Genomic DNA, 15450 nt, shown 5'->3' on the forward strand with positions numbered 1-15450 from the left:
CAGCAGAGCAAAACCACAATGGCTAGTGTTACAAGGCCAGATCAGTCAATCATTCAGATTGCAATCAGCCAAATGCTACTGTTCCTCCTCACGAGGCTAGTCTGTTCTCTCCACAGATACCCCTCCATCGTCGTTGCACCTACAGTGAGGCACGCAAGCCACTCCACTTCAACGCCATGAACCTCCACGATTCACGAAGGGAGAAGTGGTTCAAAAGATCAAATGCTTTTATGAGATTAACAAAGACTGTAGAAGATGAATAGTTCTTATTAAATCGATTACTTATTGAGCTGTTTTTCTTGTGTTCAGATAATAAGTAACTAGATGTGTGTAGTTATATAAGAACTTCAAAGGATTGAGGCAAATCTCTTTAAGTTTCTATTTTTAAGTAACTCTTACATGACTTACTCTTAGACTTCTATATATGTACAAATACGTGACACTCATTTCAGTGGCAATAGATAAAATCTTACCCTTTCAGTATCGTGGAGCATATCTGCAAATGCTGAACGCGCTATTTCCTGGTGAAAATCATAATTTTCGTCGTGAAATATCCACTCGCCCTTTCCTGTAACTGGGTTAACCTTTTTGGTAAATACACTCATTGTTCGATTATTACCGACGTACAGTTTCGGTGATATTGACAGGAAACGTAAAAACATAAATATCTTGACAGTTATGTCATCTATCGTCTTATGTATCGATGTGAGTCAGGAGGCAAACAAAAACCATGCTCACATAACCTACTCCACACCGGCACCCGTCTGTTTACAGTTTACACTTTACAGAGGGTCAGAGTTTCAAACTGCGGCAAATAGCTCCGCAGCTGTATGTGATCTTTGTTTGTTGAAGTCCCTGCCCAGTAGATGACACCATTATCGTCACTGACCTGTTCAGGTTTTGTTGCGTATGAATATCTTTGTATTCTATAGTGTACATGATCTTTGGTAGAGAGGGTGTAGGAGAGTTGATGTATTCATTTTTAGGTGTTTAAGAAATTGTATGAATGTATTGATTTTTAGGTTACAGTTTTTGAAGGTCTCCTAATACTCTCAGCCAGTGTTGTTTAAGTGCACTCTATTTTATTTTGAACACTTGCTTCCCAGCTATTTATATTTGTGCTGGAAAAATGGCGACTTCCACAGGCGGTGTGGGTAAGAACAGTGTGTTATTTTGTTCTGTAATACACATAATTCACTGATATAACTTGTCGGTGTGTGTTTACAGAACGCGTCGTATACCAAATGAACGTAAAATTATGGTATTTCTACGTAAATGTCGTAGAACGGTATTAAATATTCACATGCTTAATCCACTTAACGCAGAACGCCACACTGCATCGTTATTGAAAAGTCCCTACGTGCAGTTTCACTTGGTGCAACCACCATCATTCGTTGCAGATGATCGTGCTACTTCTTTCCACGCTAAGAGATTTGTTCCAGAGTTTGACTGTCATGTTGTAATGTTTCCGTGTCTGCTTTGACAGTCAGTCTCGGTGACGCCTGATAATGTTAAATACGATTTAACCTGTACAAATAGTTTACTGTTGCATTATTTCAATAATTTTATTGATAAAGGTGTACTTCATCGAGTGTATCAATGGTAGCTCCTGGCCGATTGGTGGCTAAACTGCAAATAAATATATTTATCTTGATAGAAGTTTTGTAAGTGTCTAGTGAGAGTTATTTTGGTATTAACTTGTTTCCAATTTGTGCTCTCTTAATCCTGACAGTGACATTCCGGCCGACTGTGTAAAGTGTCGTTTGAAAACTAATAAGTTTAAAGTTTTTAATGTGCTGTTACTTTGTGCTAGAGGGGAAATTGTATACTTTCTAAGATTGCGTAAGAATGGAGTTCGCCCAGTTACCACGCAGTGTAATTTCGCAGTCAGAAACTTCATTTGATGTTCATGTGTAAACCAATAATTTGGGATGCATAACCATAAAATTAAACTCTTATTACAAAAATCCAATTTTTTGTTCCCACAGCGTTTTTCATTTACCTTATTAAGGGTAACATTGGTGACGCGGTTTCGTTTTAAATGTACTAGTCGACTGCTTAAGATAAAGTTGAAGTTATTTTTGTTAGAACTGCATCGCAAAATAAATGAATTTTACGTATATTTGTGTTACTGATCACTGTGTGCTTCATCCTTGTTTTCAATTGTATGTAATTTACTTTCTACTGAAATGTTTACTACTATATCCCATATTATTATTATTATTATTATTGTTGTTATCTTTATTCATCCAAGGACCATTGCACGGTGGTGTAAGAATTGCCTAGGTAATACATTGCAAATCATTATTTCAAAATATATAACACACAAAATACATAACATGCTTTTTGAGGATATCAGTTCAGACAGTGTGGTTCCATTCTTAGTCTCAGATGTTATTGAATTTAACATACATTACAATTTAGGACAAGACAACAAACTGCCTGCCACCATCCCTCCACGGACACATAGAAACACAAATTATTGATCATAGATACAGGCTGTCAATGATGACTTTTTGGGAAAAATATGAAGACACTGTATCTCTGTAAGAATTCTACATTTAAAAAATAATAATAATAATAAATTTATGATTAGAATGATGCCCTTAGCCTGGAGATGTGTGTGTGAAACCTCTCTTGCTGTAGTCATCTGACTGATTTTTAATTTAAGAAAGAAAACTGTTTTAAATGCCAATCCCATCATTCCCTCCCTCCCCTCCCTTTTTAAAAAACCATGTGCCCTGGCAGAAAAAAAATCCCACTTTTCAGTGTTATAGATTTTGTCATTTATGTTTTAAGCTGTTGTGTGAATCACAGCATTAATTAGAATGTTATGGTGTCATTGGTAGTGCTGCAATATTGTTTGAATCTTACCTAACCAACAGTAATACTTGTGGAGTATGCAATCAGTCTTTATCTGATTGGGAAGTATTTCCATGCATTGTTTGTCAAGGTTCCATCTTGGGTACATTGCTTTTTGTTGTGTATATTAATGACCTCTTGTCTGTTACATTACCAGATCCAAGTTTGTTTTGTTTGCTGATCATACAAACATTGCAATAAGTAGGAAGTCACGTACAGAATTAGAAGTGGCTGCTAATCAAATTTTCACTGGCATAAAGAATTAGTTTAAAGCTATTTCACTGTCATTAAAGTTTTAAAAGACCCACCATGTACAGTTCAGAACCTGTAAGATTTACTTCCAGCATGTGTATAACATATGAAGACATGTAGATTGAAGATGTTGACAGTATTAAATTTCTGGGGTTATAACTCAAGAATATATTCAGTTGGGAAGGGCATACCATAGAGTGTGCAAAAGTGTGTAATAAAGACTCATTTGCTGTATAAATCCAAGAACATCTTGTAGAAACCTGTTTAAGGAACTAGGTATTCTAACCAGTACTTCTCAGTATAGTTGTTCCATAATGAAATTTGTTGCAAATAATATATGTCTATTTCCCACCAGTTGCTCAGTACCAGGAAGAACAATCTACATGTAGGGCTAGAATTACTTAACTTGGTACAAAAAGGTGTCCAATATTCAGAAGGCACATTTTCAATAAATTTCCAGCAACGATTAAAAACTTGTTTTCAGATGAAGCACAGGTTAAACAGAGTTTGAAAGACTTTTCGGTAGACAACTCCTACTCGATAGGTGAATATCTTAATAGGAACTATTAGACCAACTTAAGTAAAAATGTCATGTTTGATTAAAATTTTGACAGCATTTGGTCACAACAGCCACGATTAAGTATTTTGTTAATGATAAAGTGCTTTCATTCTGACAGTGTGTTAGTTCTGTAACATATCAGTTCCATTTTGTTGTAATGTATTGACATATTTTGACAGTCTCCTGGCAAATGATCAGCTAAGTGAGTATTTATTCAAATGATCTATGTTTTTATGTTATAATTTCTGACATGTTCCACATCCACCTCATCTCATTTTTGCATCAATGGAAGGAAAGCTGAATCTAGTGTAGTCTAAGTTTCATGGCTAATTTGTGTACTGCATTTGTTTATTGCTAATTTCTTTGTTGCAGTTGTTTATTGACAATTTGTTTGTTGCAGTATTTCATTGCTAGATTATTTTTTAGCTTTTCATAGCAAATATCTTTATTGCAGGGCTGAGCCTTGTAGGAAATCTGAGTCAATTCAGATAATTCTTTCCCTATAAGTTTTTGTGAGGATTACTGCCTATCCATAAAACAGTTATGTGTAACACTAGCAAAAAACAGACTTTCTTCAGTTTGGGATTAAGTTTGCTCATTTCAAGAGTCTTTGTTTTGATGTCTAGATGGTTCCAATAATAACTTCCTGTATTGTAAATGTTTTCACAGAGTATCTGTAGAGGAAGAATTACATTCCCTGAATCAGTCATCTGTAGTAGTGTTATTCACGTTAAGGTGCTGTGGTCTGTGAAGCCAAGTAATTAAGATAGCACAGAGAAATTATTGAAGCTTTGGGGGAGTGTTTGAAAGGTCAGGTCCCTGTTATGGTCATCCTGTAAAATAAACACATGTTCAAATTGCACTTTAATGTTACCTGGAAGATAAATTGGACTGTTCTAATCAGAGTGCGTACAAGAATAACACTATAACAGTTAAAGGACAGAAAGTGATGAAAGTGAAAAGATACATGATCCACAGTATCAGAGAACTCTTACTGTATACAAGGAGGAGTATGCTATGTCACACATTGGAAGATCCAAAGTTCATGCAGTACAACCTAAGTGGGTGGTTCCACTCTCATTTATAGATGTTTGTTTATGTATGTTTTATGCAAATTTTGGTCTTCATGTGGTAAAACTTTGAATAACTTCCTTGGACACATGTCATGTGAAATCTTGGTTGGTTGTGTGAAGTCATTAGTAATCTATGGTTTAAAGCAAGAGACCTGTTTGTTTCGGGAATGTAGTAACTACCCTGGGAGGGAGGACACACCAACATCAGAAGAAATTGCAACAATGACACAGTGTGCAAATGAGCAGATGTGGTTGGGATGAAGAACTATGTTTAGTTCTTCACTGTGGATTTGGTGAGATCTGATAACTGTAATTTTTCCACAAGATATCAAGGGTTTCATTGGAGCAGTAACCAAGTTTCAGGTTTTGCAAGAAAGACATACTTTCAAAACAAGATCATGAGTGTTAAAGTTATAACACAGGACATGTCTTGGCATTTGCATTGCTGTTCTTCAACAATTGCAGTCACAAGTAGATAAGATTGTCATTATTTTTTATGCTGCTTCCAGTTACTTGAAAAATTGTCAAGAACTGTTTGAATTGTGCCAATGGATTACGTAGACAGTGCTACTCGTCACAGGAAGGGGCCTGCTGAAGCAGGCTAGAAAACATAATCTCTCCAGCCCAAATACACACCTTGTTTATAAGGGCCTCCCAAAACTGGATTTTGTAAACCGATTTCCCAATACTGCTTCTGGATAGTCATGTAAACATTTCAAATTTGTTTCTGGAAATACACTCCTAGTTCCTGGTTTTTGCTCCAATTCTGCAGTTGATTTTCCATCCCATCTAAACTCAACCGGTTGTGAAATGTGCTTGGGCTGTCAGGTTTCGTCTTGTTTCTAAATTTTTTTTGTAATATGTAGGGATTTCATACAATGGAGGATAAGTAGAAATATTAGACTAAAGCTGTTTACACCTCATTTGATTGGAGAGATATAGTGATTATGCCTGTTTTCCAGGTGCCATATTTAACAGGGCTAGAAATCCACCTTAGACTTTAAAATGTAAATGTGACAGCATAAAACTGTTTTCAAAATTCTGTTTTCATCTTTTGGAAGATGTGTTGCATGTAAATGTAGTGACAGTTGCAGTACAGAATTCATCTACAACCCTCATCCTGTTGTCCAAAGAGGAAGTAAAAGAATTCAGTCAGCAGCAAAGCAAAACGTGGTCCAACCAAACTATCCCTGTGAAAGAAATTCAACTTATATAGCATGAACTGTAGAGAATGAAATTGAGTAAAATTTCATTTCTCCACACAGGACCTCAGAAACAGTAGGAGAATATGGAGATTCACAATGTGCAAAAGGGGATGTTTGTGGACTTTGTGTGACTGTGACTGACTGATGGTTTGGAGAGATTAAAGACATGAAGAAAGAGTTAAATGAAATTTTTTGAACTTTATGTTACCATCTGGACTGGCTGCTTGATAAAGGTTTCAAGCTCCAAGACAACAACAGTGCCATCAGTGCTCACTTCTTGTCTGCAAGATTTTAAAAATTGTGGGTGCAAGGTCTTAAAAATTGTGTGTTTGTCAGTTCTTGTTGGTGCAACAGGAAAGACGCTCCGAATATCTAAGGAAGATATTGATGCAACTGAATACAGTTTTAGTGCATTGATTAGCTAATTTCAGTTCTAAGCAGAATCCACAGAGGTTTCACACTTCTGACCTATAAGTTTTTGAACTTTTACATATATTTTGGAATCATTTAATATGAAACTTCCGGGCAGATTAAAACTGTGTGCAGTACCGAGACTCTAACTCAGGACCTTTGCCTTTCGCAGGCAAGTGCTCTACCAACTGAGCTACCCAAGCACGACTCATGCTCCGTCCTCACAGCTTTACTTCTGCCAGTACCTCGTCTCCTACCTTGGGTAGCTCAGTTGGTAGAGCACTTGCTCGCGAAAGGTAAAGGTCACAAGTTCTAGTCTCAGTCCGGCACACAGTTTTAATCTGCCAGGAAGTTTCATGTCAGCGCACACTCCGCTGCAGAGTGAAAATTTCATTCTGGATCATTTAATATGTTTGAAAAATGTGCTTCTTGTTCATCTTTCAGAAGAAATAAAGTTCCAGATAAGAGAAGCTTTTGATTTTACAAGAGTTTATATGTGATAAAGTATTAATGGAAATGGGTTTAATCTATGGCAAAGTTTTCAGTTGTTAGTAAAACCTGTTCAGTTTAAAAGTGGAAGTTAGCCTTTCAGAGAATGTAGTACAATAAAAGTGCACTTACGATGGTGGCGGCTTTTGTGGTGTGTGATGGAGTTGGTAACTGTGCAGTGAATGCTGGGAAGTGTACACAGTGAATAATTAATTGGGTGGTTAAACAAAATGGTGGAACCAGTGAGAAAATAGTGTGTAATAAATATCGTGATGTGTGGTGTATGGAAACTATATGGTAGCATAATGGAACATATTGTGCTGAATGTCATAAGTCACCGAAGTGGTGTCAACTAAAAAGACTTACAATATGGTGGCGGAACCCCAAAGGGGATATCCCGGCCAATAAATGCCATAAGATCATTTCATTTATTATCACTGTAGCAACACTAACTGCATTTTGATGTTTTATAATGTATATGATTTGTGTAAATTTAAGATAATGGCAAACACATGTATGAAGAAAGTGGTTTTTTGTGGTTTGTTATTTGTTTGTTTATTCTCATATAGAAAAAAAAAATCAGAAGGCTACAGTGAGAGACCTTTGTCACTTATTTTCAAACTCGAGGACATGATTGAAATAGTCAAGTTGTTAGCTTTCAAACAAAAACAATCTAGAACTGTTTCTGAGATACAGCGTTTCAAGTTTTTCCCAGAAATCACATGTGGCAAATGATGCCGAGGTGTTATCTTAGGCGGGCTGTTCCTTGTGCTAGAAAGTTTTTAGGACAAATTAAAAAAAAAATAGAGATTGCTTACTTTGGCATAAATTTTAACTTAAGTTAAATTCAATAACATCTGGAATCCAAGATTATTATTATTATCATGCCTGAATTGATACTGGCTACACCAGTTATGACACTCATGAATCGGGGTATAATCTTATTTGGGAGTACCAGTTATATATTTTCTTGAGCAGTGTGAAATGATGTACTGTGAAATACAAATTGAATTTACATTCATGAAGAGGAGGAACCACATTTCTGTGCACGATGGAAATTGTTGATAGGCAGATGAAACAAAAGATTTTGCCCCCTTGTGCTAAAGTATTTTTACATATTAAAAAAAATATGTACAATGTCATCGAATGAACTGATTTTGCTCTGAGAATTCGCTGAATAGCACCTATACATTTTTATTAAATAATGTTTTATATCCTACTAAAGTTTTCCAAAGGATTTGATTGTGAACTCACCTGAAGTCAGCAGGTCACAATATGGTAATAAGCTTGCCATCTATTTACAGTTGTTCCTCGAAACTTCCGTCTTCTTGAGGAATTGGAACAAGGACAAAAAGGTGTGGGAGATGGAACAATTAGTTGGGGATTAGAAAATGATGATGATATGACATTGACTCACTGGACTGGAATGATAATTGGTCCACCACGGGTAAGTAGAGGGTCTGAATAGTTTATGCAGTGATTATTCAATAAGAACACTTTGTTTATTGCTTGTTTTTGTCATTGATAATGACACAAGGCTCTTAGAGAGTTTTATTACCAAATTACTGAAATTTATATTAATATCCAATTCGTGTTTGAAATACTCTTGTTGTGTTCCAATTATTTCATTCAATTCTTGCATGTAAACTCATTTTATTCTCCTTTGGGACTGTTTAGTCATTTTTGTGTGTCATCATCAGTATTATTGTTACATAGATTAAGCATACTGCTGTCACAGCAGTACAGACAATGATCACCAGATGTCCCCCAGTAACATCAGTTGACAGCTTGGTCCAGGGCTTCTGATCTCCTTTGTCAGTATTTGGTGGGATCATGGGGGTTAGAATATATTATGTCATGGAGGTTAGAATCTATTGTTACTCCTTTTGTGAGATGAATTCCGTGATTTCTCTGTTCTTCGAGATGAGTACCGTATTGTAGATTTTGGTATTTAAATGTCACTGAAGACATGTGAGTGAGCTATATTTGTCTCCAGAAGAATGTGGTGAGTATTTTACCCTCTTTCTTTAGTAACTGGAATGACCAGAAAAGTTTTACAAATGTGTGAGATGCAGAGAAAATTGCTCTGTCACCCACTTAAGGTGATTTGTGGGATAGTGAAGAGTAATATTACAGACACTGCACAACTTCAGATAAATTCATCAAAACAGACGTAGGTCAATTAACATTCAGTGACTGTCATTCTCATATGTGTGAATCTTTCTTTTTCCTACAGTGTACTTAATAAGCTGCCAGGTTATCAATTTCCTCCCAGTTCATATCTGTGCATTGAAGATCCTTTTGTTTCCAGGTGTTACCAAGTCTTTGTCTACCTCTGTAGCCATCCATTAGTTTCCCAACAGTGCTGATTAGTGGATTCTTCCATCTTTTATGAGATAATGTGCCCTGCAAGCTTCAGCCTTCTTCCAGCAAGAATTTTATGCAGACTGCATGAATCACTTCTTCTCAGCTCGTCAAAATTTGAAATGTGGTAGCAACAGCTGTTCTTTAAAATTCACTTCAAGCATCAGTGAAAAATGTTGAGCTCACATGCTGAATTTCTTGGTTTCACTTGCATATATGGCCATTGGTAGGATGGTAAGAGAGGACTAGGCTGCACCCGAAACTGTTTGTTTAAATTTATAAAGTCTATCACATGGATCAGATTCGTTGGAAGACTGCAGAAGTTCTCCCAGTTTTTATTGTGTTGTCTGGATTTACGTACCCGTTAGTACAGGTAAGGCTGCTGAGACATGGAAATAGGGCAGCATCTTGTAGTACCATCTTACACATTACAATTCGAGCAGATCACTTCCACTTCAATCCAGATTGTTTTTGGTTTATCATTCTTTATTTTTAATGTTACAGAACTGGACATGTAGCTTATTGTAAACTTTATGCTGTTTGTGCCAGAAGAGCAGTGTCGTCAGCAAAATCCACATCTTTAAGCCTAGTTTGGTCATTCAAATTATGCCTATGTTAGAGTAATCAATAGCTTTTCTTAATATGAACTATACACTGCTACAAGAGGACTAGTGGGTCAATCCATACCAAGTGGTCCAAGAAAAGAATAATTGGTTGCTTGACCATCTCAGAAAAATTTTATATTTGCTGGGTGAATTCCCCAATGTTGAAACGGTGGCCATATTTGTTCCAGGCCACATGCATGTTTTTTTGTATTTGCAAGCATCTACATTTTTTACAATTATTCAGTAGTGGATTGTCCTAAGCCTTTCAGATAAAATGCATTTTAAAAAAAGGCTCCGAGCACTATGGGACTTAACATCTTGGGTCATCAGTCCCCTAGAACTTAGAACTATTTAAACCTAACTAACCTAAGCACATCACACACATCCATGCCTGAAGCAGGATTCGAACCTGCGACTGTAGCAGTCACGCGGTTCCGGACTGAAGTGCCTAGAACCGCACGGCCACCGCAGCCAGCAAATGCATTTAGTTCAACACACTCTGGCCTACAAATTAACATCGTTATCACTTACCTGGATGTAGTTTTTAATATATTTTTAATAGTTCAAAGTTAACAGACAAATTAAAAAAACCTCAATTTTTGAACAGTAGTTTCCCAAAGAAAGATTAATTTCTCAGCTTTAATATTTTTTTGCTATTACACTGTGTAGTATAGTTACTTTTTATAGTGTGTCAGTTGTGAACAGCTTACACTTTAAAAAATACACTATTTTAATAAAGGGTTTTTTTATTTTTCCATTTTGTGGTCTGCAATATCTTTGCTGGGGGATCAGATAAGAATTTGAAAATTTCACAGTTAATAGGCCTTTATGATATCGAACTTCAGTATAAATTTCAATTTTGAGATTCAGTTGGAAGTTGTGGAAAAAAAGATTATAAATACAAGTCAAAAATACATTTTTAACATCTGCAATATCTGGTAGGCTAATCAAATAAAGTATACCAATTGCATAATGTAACACACCACATTACACTAGCTAATGATTATTTGTAAAAACAATGCTGTGGTAATTGTTTCAGCAGGCTAACAATTGCATTTGCAAGCCTATACAAGTCAGATTGTTGTCTTCTCCGTTACACCAACAATTGTCTACTAACATTTATTTAGCTAGAAGTTCTTGAAGTATGCAGTTGAAAAATGGTGTCTCAGTGTTCTGTTGGTGTTATTAATGAAGCATGCCATAATAGTGTGTATGGAGTGTATCCTAAAGACATTACTTTAATCGAACATTACAGTGAAGAAAAAGTGTTATTCTAATTACGAGTCGGCCCAGAGGTCAAATCAACATGCAAGTACCATGAAATGAAATACTTAAAAAAATTCATCACCTTTTTGGTCAGTCTTGCATTGACCCTTTTGAGAAACATAAGAAACATTCAACAAAAGGTCTGCGAGAAATAACATTTGATTATTATTCCAAAAAGAATACATTCAGCTAAGTAATAATGATTATTTTTATAGTCTCGTCAACCCTAGAGTAACTATACCAGAGAACTCAACAGACACAAATAGGGAAGAGGACGCAGACAACAACACTACCCCACCAAATATAGAAGAAGTGAAAACTGCCATGAAGAAATTGAAAAACAAGGCGGCAGGGACAGATGGTATTCCAGCAGAACTGTTTAAGCAGGGAGCTGGAACAAAGCCTTTTGAAAATGGTCACCAGAATATGGGAAGAGGAGAAAATGCCCCAACAATGGAAAGAGAGTATCATATGTCCTATATATAAGAAAGGAGATAAGATGGAGTGTGGCAATTACAGAGGGATCACACTACTTCATTTGGGATATAAAATACTCTCTATTATACTATTCGACAGAATACTCCAAATCATTCAGAGGGAGAAGGGGTTGTACAAATGCGGATTCCTTCCTGGGAAGTCAACCATAGATCAGATATTCATCTTAAGACAAATCCTGGAATAAACAAATGAATACGGAGTTGGAACGCATCACCTCTTCATAGATTTCAAAGCAGCTTATCTCTAGAAAGTCGGTAAAGCTGGTGAGAATGGCGATGAGCGAAACACAAGGTAATGTAAGAATAGGAGGAATGGTGTCCAACACATTGAGTATTAAAAATGGAGTGCAACAAGGGGATGCATTGGCATGCCTTCTCTTTAATGCCGCCCTGGAGAAGGTGATGAGAAACGCAAACCTTCTGAACAGAGGAACGATCTTCTATAAATCGGTGCAAATACTGGCCTATGTAGATGACATAGATATAATAGCAAGAACCCAAAAAGCAATAGAAGAGACATTTACAGCTCTTGAACAGGCCAGTAGGAACATGGGGTTAATTATTGTTGTTGTTGTTGTTGTCTTCAGTCCTGAGACTGGTTTCATGCAGCTCTCCATGCTACTCTATCCTGTGCAAGCTTCTTCATCTCCCAGTACCTACTGCAACCTACATCCTTCTGAATCTGCTTAGTGTACTCATCTCTCGGTCTCCCTCTACGATTTTTACTCTCCACGCTGCCCTCCAATGCTAAATTTGTGATCCCTTGATGCCTCAAAACATGTCCTACCAACTGATCCCTTCTTCTAGTCAAGTTGTGCCACAAACTTCTCTTCTCCCCAATCCTATTCAATACCTCCTCATTAGTTACGTGATCTATCCACCTTATCTTCAGTATTCTTCTGTAGCACCACATTTTGAAAGCTTCTATTCTCTTCTTGTTCAAACAAGTTATCGTCCATGTTTCACTTCCATACATGGCTACACTCCAAACAAATACTTTCAGAAACGACTTCCTGATACATAAATCTATATTCGATGTTAACAAATTTCTCTTCTTCAGAAATGCTTTCCTTGCCATTGCCAGTCTACATTTTATATCCTCTCTACTTCGACCATCATCAGTTATTTTACTTCCTAAATAGCAAAACTCCTTTACTACTTGAAGTGTCTCATTTCCTAATCTAATTCCCTCAGCGTCACCCGATTTAATTTGACATGTACATTATCCTCGTTTTGCTTTTGTTGATGTTCATCTGATATCCTCCTTTCAAGTCACTGTCCATTCCGTTCAACTGCTCTTCCAAGTCCTTTGCCGTCTCTGACAGAATTACAATGTTATCGGCGAACCTCGAAGTTTTTACTTCTTCTCCATGAATTTTAATACCTACTCCAAATTTTTCTTTTGTTTCCTTTATTGCTTGCTCAATATACAGATTGAATAACATCAGGGAGAAGCTACAACCCTGTCTCACTCCTTTCCCAACCACTGCTTCCCTTTCATGCCCCTCGACTCTTACGACCGCCATCTGGTTTCTGTACAAATTGTAAATAGCCTTTCGCTCCCTGTATTTTACCCCTGCCACCTTTAGAATTTGAATTATTAATGAACAAAAATCAAAATATATGGCAGCTGGAAAAGCATATAGAGAAAGTATGCCAAATGCAATAACAATGGGCAATTATACATTTGAGAGAGTTGAACATTTCAAGTATCTGGGCTCGACAGTTACACATCTAAATGATATCTCCTTTGAAATTAAGCAGAGATTAATACTGGCCAACAGAGCCTATTTAGCCCTAACAAGACTTCTATCCTCAAGGCTCCTGACTCGTACCATGAAATTAACTATGTATAAATCACTTATACAACTAGTGCTTACCTATGCCTCTGAAGCCTGGACATTAACAACTGAAGATATTGAAACACTGGATGCATTTGAAAGAAAGGTACTTTGACTAATTATCGGGCCAATCTGTAAAAGAGGAAGATGGAGGAGGAGATACAACCATGAGTTGTATACCATATACAAAGACCAACCCATCAGAAGGACAGTGAAATCATCCAGACTGAGGTGGGGGGACATGTGGCTTGCATGAATGATACAGAAGTACCAAAAAGAATATTAAAAGGAAAGCCAGGAGGACGTAGAGGACATGGTTGACCAAGAACCAGATGGGAAGATGGAGTAATCGAAGATCTTAGGAAGATGGGCTATAGAAACTGGAGAGTATTGGCAAAGGACCAAAAGAGATGGAAGGAAATTGTAGAAAAGGCCAAGGCTCATCATGAGCTGTAGAGCCAAGAAAGAAGAAGAAGTGATAATGATGTTAATTTGTAGCCCAGGGTGTGTTAAACTAATGCATTTTATCTGAAAGGCTTAGGACTATCCACTACTGAATAATTGTAAAAAATGTAGATGCTTGCAAATACGAAAAAACACATGCGGCCTGGAACAGATATGGCTGCCATTTCAAAATAATAAACAATATTTTTTAAATAAATGTTTGTGACCACTAAACATTGGGGAATTCACCCAACAAATATAAATATTTTCTGACATGGTCAAGCAGCCAGTGCTGGACCACTTGGTGTAAATTGACCCTAGTAGAAATGATCCACAAAACTACCATCCAATTTCCCTGACATTGATTTGTTGTAGAATCATAGATCATATTCTTAGCTCAAAAGTACTGAGGCAATTTGAACAGAATGACCTCCTCCATGCCAACCAACATGGATTCCAAAAACATCAGTCATTTGAAACCCAACCCATACTTTTACCATGTGACAAAACTGAAAGCTTTGTATCAAGGCAGTCAGGCAGATGCTTTATTTCTTGCTTGTTGTAAAACATTTGACACAGTACCACATAAATGCTTATTGTTAAAAGTTAGAGCATATGGGGTATCAAGTGAAGTTTGACTGGATTGAGAACCTTTTGGTAGGAAAGCCACAGCATTTTATCATGGATGGAGAGTCATCATCAGACGTAGAATTAACTTTGGGTGTGTCCAGGGAAGGGTGTTGTGACCCTTCCTGCTATGTTGTATATTAATGACCTTACTTATCCTAATCTCAGTTTTCACAGATGATGTAATTATCTGTAATGAAGTATTGTCTGAAAGGAGCTTCAGATCTTGATAAGATTTCATAATGGTGCAAAGATTGACAGCTTACTTTAAAATGTTCAGAAATGTGAAATTGTGCACTTCACAAAACAAAAATGTCATTGATTCACAGTTGGAATCAGCGAACTCATACAAATACCTGGGTTAGCCCTTTAGGATTGTGAAATGGAATGACTTTATAGCCTCAGTCATGAATAATGCTAGTAGTAGATTTCGGTTTATTAGTAGAATACTGGGGAAGTGCAGTCAGTCTACAAAGCAGATTGCTTACAGATCACTTGTGATTCACTCTAGAATAAATGCTAAAGTGTGTGAGACCTGTACCAAATATGGATATAGACGTAGATATATTATGAAAAGGAATGGTGACAAAGTGCATCCTTGTCTGCTGCTTGTCAGAATACTACAGTAAGGGATGTTCCCATCATCTGTTGTTACACAGCAACTCGGCTTTAGAGGCAGGTTTCTGTAAACATCAGTGAGGTGGTCAGGAATCCATATAGGCTTAAATTGTTACACAATGATGCTTGGTGTACACTATCAAACAATTTTTTCTTTAATCAATGAAGTTTAGGTGTGTTGCTCTATTGCATGTTGCTGAACAAATGTTAGTTCAGAGTAAGGTCTCCCTCTTTTGAAGGCCAGCCTGCTCTTTATGTAGTCTACAATTTGCTGTGTCTGTATTCTTTTTAGCAGAAGGAGGCAAAAGACTTTTAGTCCAGTGTTGAGAGAAGTGTG

General features: G+C 36.8%; 2 protein-coding genes across 4 annotated transcripts in view; one reads left to right on the forward strand and one right to left on the reverse strand.

Annotated features, from left to right (window-relative positions):
- LOC126354771 (protein arginine N-methyltransferase 7-like) overlaps window positions 1–881 on the reverse strand; it is a 120326-nt gene extending 119445 nt beyond the window's left edge. The window contains exon 1 of one of the 3 annotated variants that reach the window (XM_050004664.1): window positions 474–881. In XM_050004664.1, the coding sequence (XP_049860621.1) occupies window positions 474–662 (189 nt within the window). In that variant the 5' untranslated portion in view covers window positions 663–881. The remainder of the gene's footprint in view (window positions 1–473) is intronic. The other 2 variants (XM_050004665.1, XM_050004666.1) reach the window with 2 other exon arrangements.
- A 2-nt stretch (window positions 882–883) lies between these two features.
- The window catches only part of LOC126354773 (ubiquitin-conjugating enzyme E2 variant 2), a 50808-nt gene continuing 36241 nt past the window's right edge, over window positions 884–15450 (forward strand). Inside the window, exons 1-2 of the mRNA XM_050004669.1 lie at window positions 884–1154; window positions 8156–8298. Coding sequence (XP_049860626.1) covers window positions 1130–1154; window positions 8156–8298 — 168 coding nt within the window. The 5' untranslated portion in view covers window positions 884–1129. The remainder of the gene's footprint in view (window positions 1155–8155; window positions 8299–15450) is intronic.

The sequence above is a fragment of the Schistocerca gregaria genome, chromosome 3 (genome assembly GCF_023897955.1).
Source record: "Schistocerca gregaria isolate iqSchGreg1 chromosome 3, iqSchGreg1.2, whole genome shotgun sequence".
Classification (NCBI taxonomy): Eukaryota; Metazoa; Arthropoda; class Insecta; order Orthoptera; family Acrididae; genus Schistocerca; species Schistocerca gregaria.